This window comes from Balaenoptera musculus, chromosome 15 (genome assembly GCF_009873245.2).
Source record: "Balaenoptera musculus isolate JJ_BM4_2016_0621 chromosome 15, mBalMus1.pri.v3, whole genome shotgun sequence".
In the NCBI taxonomy this organism is placed as follows: domain Eukaryota; kingdom Metazoa; phylum Chordata; class Mammalia; order Artiodactyla; family Balaenopteridae; genus Balaenoptera; species Balaenoptera musculus.
The window spans coordinates 72,831,211-72,841,072 of NC_045799.1; the positions used below are offsets into that span (position 1 = coordinate 72,831,211).

Sequence of the window (9,862 nt, forward strand, 5' to 3'; positions counted from 1 at the left end):
AAGACCTTGGCATTGTGGTTTCCTCAGTTCCCTTCACCCGTCGTGGGTCTTTAGTCTCTGGATCCATTTTCATCTCTTGGGCCAACTGTCCTGCCGTTTTTCTGAGGGAAGACCTACTGTGTTCTTCAAGCCCCTGAGGCCCTTAGTCGTGCCCAGAGGTAGCTGGAGCCCTAGGCTGGCATTTAGGTGAGGAAAGGGCTTGCATTGCTTTGGTCGTCCAGGCAGGGTCTCCATAATCTGGTTCCCAGATCACTGGCCACTTAGGTGGCAGCCTGACTTTGAGGACAGTGTCTGGACTGGGCCTGTCCGCTAGCTTCTGGGGAGCTAAGGTTGCCCCTTGCTGCCTCTGTGCCTCAGGGAGTGTCTAGGTCTCTGTTATCAGGCTGTGCCTTAAAACCACCCAGAGAGCTTTTTTTTCCCCCCTTAATATATTATATAAATATTTATGTAAGGATCTATTCATTTCTCTCTCTGGCTTTTTTTTTTTTTTTTGTGACACACGGCCTGTGGGATCTGCATGCAGTATCTTAGTTCCCTGACCAGGGATCCAACCCATGCCCTCTGCAGTGGAAGCATGGAGTCCTAACCACTGGACTGCCAGGGAAGTCCGCAGAGAGCTTTTTAAAAATACTGATGCCTGGGCCCTTTCTGACTGAATTGGACTGAGGGGAGGGTGACTTGGGCATCAGTATTTTGAAAAAAGCTCCCAGGTTCTGATTTGCTGCTGGGTTGAGGAACCCCCTGCCCCCATTCCAGTGCTCACGTCTGGACTCAGGTCTGGGTTGAGACCCACAGTCCAGTGGCTGCAGCCACACCTGTTGTGTCTGTCCACACCTATCTCTAGAGTTTCTCGTTCCCGACTTGATTTCTCAGGGTCTCAGTCCAGGGAAGGCCTCTTGTTCCTTTGTGGCTGGAGTCTGTGTCTTGCTTTCTTCTCTATGTTCAGCAGTATCTTGGGAAAGGGCTCTTTTGGGACAGGTTTGGCTCATCTCAGTGCTGGGGACGGCTGGCTGGGGTCTGGCTGCCTGGGAGTGTTTCCCCTGAGTCTGTGTGGGGCTTCGGCCTCGGTTTCTCTTTACCTGTGTCTGTATGTCTGTTTCCAACACTATGGCTTAGTGTCTGTGGGTGGGTTCATTGTGTCTCTCCGTCTCTGAGAGATTTCTTTGTATCTAGTTTGTGTGCCCTTTGGGATCTCTGTTTATGTCATTGTCACAGTCTCTAAGGGAAGGTCTCCGAACCTGGGATCTGACTGATCCTTAGAACATCGCTCCCACCTCCAACCCCAAAACTCTGTCTGGAGCAGGCTCCCAGGAACAGCCTGGGTGGGAGGGGAGCTCTGTCTAGGACTCAGGGTGCTAGTTTTGGGGTGGGGGTGGGCTTGGGGGCCTCAGTCTGTGTCTAAGGGTCTCACAGGCAGAGGATCCCCAGCTTAGTCTGCAAGAGCCACTTTCTTACTTTGGCTCTGGCCGCCTGGGGCTCCCTGCGGCTGAGGCCAAGGCTGGGGTGTGGCCGTCTCCGCAGCAAGCAAGCAGGCTGGGCCTGAGTGGGCCGGGGCCCGGGGCCCTCCCTCCCTTTCAGGCCCCCACCCCGGGTTCTCCCGTTCATTGCCCACCCCCCCCAGCCTTATCCCAGCGGGTCCCGGCTTCCTTACATGGTCACGGCTGGGCCTCCAGCTCCCGGACGTCCCCCCGCCCCCCGCCCCCACCGGACACGGCCCCCGCCCTGCTCGCCCCGCGCGCGGTCTGCCCGCGCCCCGTCATGGAGGACCTGGGTGAGTGGGGCCCGGGTCCCCTTGTCCCCAGTCCCTCCCCACCGCCTGGACCCGCTTCCCCATCCTGGCGCCTCCTCGCACTCCCGGCATCTCTCCATCCCTGCCTCCTGTCTTCTCGCTTCTGGTCTCTGCCGGCGCCTCCTTTCCGACTCCACGTCCCCCTTCCTGCCTCTCCCTTCCTGCCTTTGCCAGACTGGCTGCTCCCTCCCTTCTTCCCTCGCTCCACTCCTCCATCACTGGCTGCGGACGGATGGGCAGGGAGGCGCAGCGCCTGTCGGCGCCTGGGCTCAGGAGCTCTGGGAAGGGAGGAGTTAAAGGCACCTTGGGTCCAGGGACTGGGAAAGTAGACGGGAAGGGAGAATATGACATTAAGTTCTGGAGAAGAAAATGGGTTTGCCCTAGGGTTTTGGGAAGGAAAGGGTTAAGAGCCCTTAAGTATGGTAGGTGTCAGGTCCTTGGGGCAGAAAGTATAATAGATGAATGCCAAGATGCCAGGGAGAGGTTAAGTGTCCCACCAAGGCGCTCAGAGATGCAGAGTAAAGGGGCAGGGACTTCTAGATTCTGGAAGGTAATGAGTTCAAAGGATCCGGATCTGGGGATCGAGGGTGGGGGGCAGGGGAGGGGGGCGGCGGGTGTGTGTGTGTGTATCCATCTGTCTGTCGGTCGGTCTTGGGGCAGGAAGGAGCACCCAGGCATCTCATCCTCCCTGTCTGTTAGAACTGGGGCTGGAAGGCTGTGCCCTTCGTGGGAGAGAAAGGGTTCCAGAACCCTGCAGTAGGGGGTGCTGCTCAGCTGGGGTAACGCGCACTGGTACGGTGAAGAATAAGCCAATCAGAAAGCAGGTCCCAGCAGACTCACCAATGAGGTGCATAGGGTGGAGCCCAGTGGCGTCTGGAGGTGGGCCAGGGCTGGGAGGGGTCTCTTTAGGTGTAGGGTGTGTGGCAGAAAGAGCTTCCAATCAGAAAGCTGGTGTCAGGCATACAGCCAATTGAGCAATTTGGGGTGAAGCCAAATTTGGCTCCAGTAAAAAGCCGCTTTTGACTGCATTACGGAAGATTCGGAGAATAAAAGAATCAGGTAGCTGAATTTGTATATGAATCTCAGGATGAGCTATGTGGGATGTTCCGATCATAAATAGTCCTTGCTGCCCTTCCACATCTCTGCCTTGGTCTGGCTTTGTGTTTCTTCTGATTCTTGACCTCTGCTCCTAATACTGGCTTCCATCCTCCTCAAACACTGCCCACTTAGAACACTTGTTCTCTGATCTCTTAAGGCCCTGTCTCTGCCTTAACCTTGACCTCCCAACCTCTCACCCTGACGGCCTCTCCCTGCAGATGCCCTGCTCTCTGACCTGGAGACCACAACCTCACACATGCCAAGGTCAGGGGCTCTAAAAGAGCGGCCCCCAGAGCCCCTCACGTCTCCTCTGACACAGGTGAGATCAGCTGCTGGGGACTGGGGCAACCACTAAGGCCAGGTTTGGCAGGGGCAAAGGAAATCTAGGCCTGAGTGGGTATGGTACAGTATAGGCAAGTGCAGTACTGTACTTTACAGTACAGTAAAGTACAGGCCTATCATCCCACACACATGTCCTTCTCTATAGATGGGGTCCGGGGAATCTTCAGGAGCCTCTGGGGACAAGGATCATCTGTACAGGTGAGGGGGCTGGGTACTGGGGGATGGGGGAGCCAGTTGAGACTCAGGCTTGTATTCCCCACCCCTGAACCCAGGCCCCCACCCTGTTTCCCAGCACGGTATGCAAGCCTCGGTCCCCGAAGCCTGTGGCCCCTGCAGCCCCTCCATTCTCCTCTTCCTGTGGTGTCTTGGGCACGGGTCTCTGTGAGCTAGACCGGTTGCTTCAGGAACTTAACGCTACTCAGTTCAACATCACAGGTACCAGGGTTACTGGGGCAGGGCTTGATGGGATGGGGGGCAGGGCAGGGCAGAGACTAAGTGGGTATAGACTTCCCAGAGTAGCAGCTAAAGGGATACAGGCCTTAACTGGGAAGGAGGCTAGAGCATGGCCCCATGTCCAGTGCCCTTCTATCCTCTCTGCAGATGAAATAATGTCTCAGTTCCCATCTAGCAAGGAGACTGCAGGGGAGCAGAAGGAGGACCAATCTGAGGACAAGAAAAGGCCCAGCCCGTGAGTTTGGCATAGTTGGCAGGGCTGGGAGAGGGGTGATCAGTCCTGGATGCCTGAGTTACAGGAGGAAGCATTACTCTGAGGCTCTAAGCTGACACAAGTTGTGTTCTTCACAGCCCTCCCAGTCCATCCCCTGTTCTCCCAAAGCCTTCGGCCACCTCAGCCACCCTGGAGCTAGATAGGCTGATGGCCTCACTCTCTGACTTCCGTGTCCAGAATCATGTGAGTCACTCAGGGAGTGAGGGGTGGGCCAGTGTGGATTTGTGGTTCTCAATCCATTTTAGACCCTCCCACATCTGCTGCCTTGCTGACTCAACTCTCCTGTCCTCTCTGCTGCAGCTTCCGGCCTCTGGGCCAACCCAGCCACCGGTGCCAAGCTCCGTGAATGAGGGCTCCCCCTCCCCACCAGGGCCCGCTGGCAAAGGCAGCCTAGACACCATGCTGGGGCTGCTTCAGTCTGACCTCAGCCGCCGAGGCGTTCCCACCCAAGCCAAGGGCCTCTGTGGCTCCTGCAATAAACCCATTGCTGGGCAAGTAAGTGGAGCCCTGCGAATAAGGGAGTAGAGACCCACAGACCCATCTTTACTGAGAGCCAGTGGGTATTATTGTTGTTCATATTTTATGGATGAGGGAACTGAAGCTCCAAGTCACACAGCAAGTAAGTGGCAGAGTAAGAATTCCAATCCAGTTCTTATTTATTGTGGTCCTACTGTGTGCCAGGCTCTACGCTAGCTCCTTTACAAACCCCCATCTCAATTAATCTCCACAAAAGCCTCATTGGCTCCACCCACCAGTCTGGTTCGGGAGCTCCGGTCCTTGGCTTATTGACTGAGCAGATGTTACTGGCAGCTGTGCCCAGTGGTTGACCTAGTTCCTCCTGCTAGATAAAGCGCCCTACCGCCATCCTAGAATTTCCAATCTCAGCAAAGCAGGGTGGCATTATGACTTTCGTGGGCCCTAAGCACTTTCACCTTCATGGGCCCCTTCTTCCATTAATAAAATATATTAAAAATTGCATTTTATGACTGTGTTGGTATAAAGATGAATATATTAGTATTATATATGAAGTCATTCTTCTCCTAGCTCATTTTTTCTTCTAATTTTAAGAGAAATTACAACATTTTTGTGGGTTCCTAAAGTATGCTGGGCCCTAGGCACCGTGCTGGAAGATGGGTTGAGTCTGCATCACTTACAGACTGAGTGACTTAAACGTTAGATTCTTCATCCTGATTGCTCAGAGATAAGATTCGAAAAGTGCTACGTAAACCTTGACTCACTGGGCACATGGCAGCCCGAGGGCCACTCTGACCCAGGCCTCACCCCCCAACTCGCAGGTGGTGACGGCGCTTGGCCGTGCTTGGCACCCTGAGCACTTCGTTTGCGGTGGCTGTTCCACAGCCCTGGGAGGCAGCAGCTTCTTCGAGAAGGATGGAGCTCCCTTCTGTCCCGAGTGCTACTTCGAGCGCTTCTCCCCACGATGTGGCCTCTGCAATCAACCCATCCGACACGTGAGCCCCGCCTCTGTCTCACCCAAGGCGCCTGTGGGATGGGCCTCATCCACTTACACTTCTCCCATCCCCACGCCCACCCCAGCCCCGTCCCTCGTTCTCGTCCACGGCCCTTTAAACTTCGCCCTCTCTCTTTGATTCCCAAGTTCCTGCTTAGGTCTCCCACACCTTACACTCGTACTTCAACCCACTCACCTAGGTTCAGGGCGGAAGAGGGAGGGGAGTAGAAATTGAGGGCCACGCTGAGTGTTCCCTTTTATTCCCCGCAGAAGATGGTTACTGCCTTGGGCACCCACTGGCACCCGGAGCATTTCTGCTGCGTCAGTTGCGGGGAGCCCTTCGGAGATGAGGGTGAGAGCTTGACTCCCACCTTGAAAGCCGCGGGTCCGCTCGACATCCCGCCCTGCTCTCTTTGGGCCAGCGCACTACGACCTCCGAAGTCCTCGGGGCCGCGAATTTTCTCCTGCTCTCTCCTGGCCCCAACCTGTCCCACCTGTGTGTTCCCATCCCATCCGTTCCCGCTCTGCCCCCGCCCCCAGACCCCATGCCTCTCCGCCTACCGCCTCCCCTGGCCCCATAGCCTCAGATCTTGTGGGGCTCCTGGTGCCACCTCGCACCCTTTTCCTTCCTCCTACTCGGTTCCCGCTCCTAGGTTTCCACGAGCGGGAGGGCCGCCCCTACTGCCGCCGAGACTTCCTGCAGCTCTTCGCCCCGCGCTGCCAGGGCTGCCAAGGCCCCATTCTGGATAACTACATCTCGGCGCTCAGCGCACTCTGGCACCCAGACTGTTTTGTCTGCAGGGTGCGTGGCTGGGGGGCGGGGCCCGGGAGGGACCGGCCAGCGCGGGGCGGGACTAGGAGCCTGGGGCGGGGCGATTATTCAGAGCAGGGTCCTGGGGAGGCGAGGCTTCACCTTTGAGGGCGGTGCGAGGGGCTGCGGGGGGTCTTGGGACGGGGGCGGGGGGCGGGTTATTCATCTCGTAAGGCAAGATATTTCGTCTGGAGACTGGCGCTGATACATCCTTTCGCGGTTGCCCTTCCCCAGGAATGCTTCGCGCCCTTCTCGGGAGGCAGCTTTTTTGAGCACGAGGGCCGTCCGCTGTGCGAGAACCATTTCCACGCGCGGCGCGGGTCGCTGTGCGCCACGTGTGGCCTCCCGGTGACCGGCCGATGCGTGTCGGCCCTGGGCCGCCGCTTCCATCCGGACCACTTCACCTGCACCTTCTGCCTGCGCCCGCTCACCAAGGGCTCCTTCCAGGAGCGAGCAGGCAAGCCCTACTGCCAGCCCTGCTTCCTCAAGCTCTTCGGCTGACCGCCTGCCGGGCTCGCCCCTTTGGGAGAGCGCGGCCCCCAAAACCTCGCCCTTCCCGAAAAGACCGGGCTCTCCAGACCCCAAGGCCTTGCTCTTAGAGTTTGGGGCTCCCCCAGCCCAGCTCCGTGAGGCCCCACCCCCTGGAGGAACCGGCCCCGAAGGTACTGTACGTTCTCCATGGGCGAGTTCAGAAAAGGCCCCGCCGGTGCTAAGGCCACGCGCCCCACGAAGTGGGTCGTATACTGGCAAGCGATCCCGCGTGAGCCCTTCACTTTATTCCCAGCCTTGAGGGAGCCCCCCGACTGGAGGAGGGCCCTTGCAATTCCCACGAATCCAAGGCCAGGCCAGAATGTCCCTCTCCCCGCCCCTCACTGCTCAGTGCACTTTTTTCTACCTACATAAACACACATTCCACGTCACACCGGTGCTGTGTCTCTGCGCGGGAGTGCCTCGCGTCGCGACGCCCCGCCCCTTGTACTGGCTCAGGCCGCGATGCGTTCTAGGCCACCGCCCTGTGGCGGGAGCCGGACCTTCAAACTCAGCCCTTGCAGGCTGTCCTTCACCTGTCAGATGCCCCTGAGGCTGGAAAAGCCGGCCACCTGCGCAGGATTGTACAGACGGTGACGAGCCAGGACGGGAGCTCAAGCAGGACCCACCAAACCTTCCCGTCCCCAACCCCCCATCCTTCAGTTTCTTATATCCTCAAAATAAGCACTTAATCTGTACCCCTCCCACTCCCTTCCACCCTGCCACCTTGGCTGGTTTCCAGATTTTTCCCCCTCCTTAAAAGACCCTCAGAGATGGGGCTCCATTCAAGTGCCAATTTATGCCCACCCTTTGGATCTGGGCATCAAATTACAGCTTCCCTCACATGGGTATTGACTCATAACAGCTCGGCTAGGCACAGGATGACACTTGGGGTGGTCAGGGCAGTGACTGAGGGAAGCGCTGGGGGCTGTAAGAGCCAGAAGGAGGCTTCTAACTCAGATTGGAAGTCAAGGAGGGCTTCCTGGAGGTGGTGACACCTTAGCCTAGCCCCAGCAGAGAAGGGTGGGGCCAGGGTTTCTTAAGTATGGAGAAGTTCAGGCTCCATCTGAATCCCCAAGCCCCAGAGGCCTTTCTAAGCCTGGTACCTTAGATTCTGAAGTTCCCTAGGGAGGGGGCCTGGACTCCTGGGTCCTAACTACAGGGACCTTTGAGGCTGGAAACAATCGATTCTCAGAGGCCCTTCCATCTCAAGGAGGAGCTAACAGCCAAGGAGAACATGTGTGGGCAAGAGACAAAGGTGAGGTTCTCTGTCTTGGCCTCGGGCAGAACCCCCAGATCCTTTCCTCCCTGAGGCTCCACCCCTTGGGTCTTCCTAGGCCTCCTGCTCTTCCTCTTCCACAAATTCTCCCTGGGGAATGCTGTCCATCCCTTGGCTTGTAACCACCACCAAGTCTTGAGCCATTCATTTACCAAGTGTTTACTGAGCACGTGCTGTCCTAGGCTCCATGCCAGGTGCTGGGGAGACCATAGGGAACATGTTCCTTGGCCTCACAGTCTAGTAGGGGAGACAGAGGAAAAACAAACACACAGTGACAAGTGTGATGAAGTAATGGGGACTTCCTTGATGGCCTAGGTAAAGCTGGCCCTTCCCTCTAGTTTCCACCCACAGCACCTCCCTAGTCCCTCACTTATCATTATTGCAAATAGGTGTTTGTTTGTTGCTTGTTTATTTCTGAAATGAAGGCAAGCTCCTGGGATTTTGTTTGTCAGATGACATGTTTGTTTTGCTGACCATTTTCTGTCCAGTGTCTAGGATGCTGTCTAGCATGTGGTAAGTGCTCCATAAATGTTTGCTAATGAAGGAAGGAATGAGGAAGGAAGGAAAGGAGCGAAGGCGAGAAGGAAAAAATAGAGAACTAAGTCAGTGAAGGTAGGGAAGGGAGTACTTGAACCAGCCTGTCAGAGAAGGCCTCTGTGAATATCTACATTGAGACTTTGAAGGTTGAGGAAAGAGCCAGCCAGGCAAAGAGCCGGAGGAGAGCATCCCAGGCAGAGGAAACAGCAAATGCAAAGGCCAGGCGGTAGGAAAAAGCTTGGCATATTGGAAGAAAGAAAAGGAGGCCAGTGTGGTTGATTAGAGTGAGCAAGGGAGAGAGTAGTTGGAGATGAGGTCAAAGAGGAACTAGGTGCCACATCACGAAGGGCTTTGCAGGCCCCCGCAAGGGCACATAGATTTGATTTTAAGTGCCCATAACCCCAACGTGTCCTCTGATGCTTGCCCCTGGATTTCTCCCAGGCCCTTCAAATTCATTGCCCACTGAAGCAGACACTGTGGGTGCCCTGCCCATATCCACCTGGCCCATCTGGGAAGTCGTATGCAGACACTTCCCAGACACTCAGTCTCCCCAGCTGCTCCCTGAGTTTCTGTCAGGGTGCTCTCTGGAGGAGGGCCTGGGGTGGGTGGGGGAGGTTCCATAACCTCCAGCCAGTTAGAGACAGGGATTGGTGAATGAATACCCCAGCTTTCTGGCCCCTTGGGGGTCAGTTCTGAGGTGAGTTCTCCACAGTGTCTCAGAGGGTCCCCACTGGGATTGTCACAGTGGTAACCTTTCGATCAACACATGCTTTATTGGCTTTTCTCCTTTTTTTGTCTCTCTTCCCCACTCCTTACTGGGATCAGCTCCCCAATACAGTCCTTGCACCCCAATTCTCATCGTAGAGTCTGCTTTTGAAGGGACCAAAATGAAGGCATTCCTTAAATAACTCATCACATTCCCCTAAAATATTGTTCTCTGTTCCCCATCTCCAGCATGAACCCAGTTCCCATAATCAGACATCCAAGTCTGGTCAGTTCTTCTAGAAAGGCAGAGGTATGGATATTTATCCAACCCCTCCCTTCTTGCATCCAGCCCTGTGCTGAGCAATGGGACTCCAGGGATGAATCAGATCATTTCCTGCTCTTGGGGAGTCTTTGGTCAATTGGGGAGACAGACCTGGACCCAGGCAAGGTCCATGCAATGTGCTCAGAACTGTGTCAGGAAAGTCCAAGAAGTTTTTCCCGAAGAGATGCCATGGGCTGGGCACTAAAGGCTGAGTAGGAGCTGACCATCTGGGAGGCAGGGAGGCATTCTAGGCAGA

At 56.0% G+C, this 9,862-nt stretch overlaps 1 protein-coding gene across 2 annotated transcripts; it reads left to right on the forward strand.

The window, feature by feature from the left end:
- The first annotated feature begins 1,701 nt into the window (after positions 1-1,701).
- On the forward strand, positions 1,702-7,162 carry TGFB1I1 (transforming growth factor beta 1 induced transcript 1). Of its 2 annotated transcripts, none has more exons than XM_036827384.1 (11): positions 1,702-1,771; positions 3,045-3,206; positions 3,375-3,427; positions 3,522-3,664; positions 3,830-3,917; positions 4,034-4,139; positions 4,257-4,451; positions 5,252-5,425; positions 5,695-5,776; positions 6,078-6,226; positions 6,470-7,162. In XM_036827384.1, the coding sequence occupies exons 2-11, from the start codon at positions 3,144-3,146 to the stop codon at positions 6,734-6,736; spliced, it is 1,320 nt and encodes a 439-aa protein (XP_036683279.1). In that variant the 5' UTR covers positions 1,702-1,771; positions 3,045-3,143; the 3' UTR covers positions 6,737-7,162. The 2 variants fall into 2 exon arrangements, with proteins under 2 accessions (XP_036683279.1, XP_036683278.1); XM_036827383.1 differs by having other exon boundaries at positions 1,717-1,771; positions 3,106-3,206.
- Positions 7,163-9,862: the final 2,700 nt, after the last annotated feature.

Excerpts from the sequence above, each read along its gene's own strand:
- TGFB1I1 (XM_036827383.1), top strand. Across the intron at positions 4,140-4,256 it reads ACTTCCGTGTCCAGAATCAT|CTTCCGGCCTCTGGGCCAAC; the intron begins GTGAGTCACTCA and ends TCTCTGCTGCAG. Across the intron at positions 4,452-5,251 it reads ATAAACCCATTGCTGGGCAA|GTGGTGACGGCGCTTGGCCG; the intron begins GTAAGTGGAGCC and ends CCCAACTCGCAG.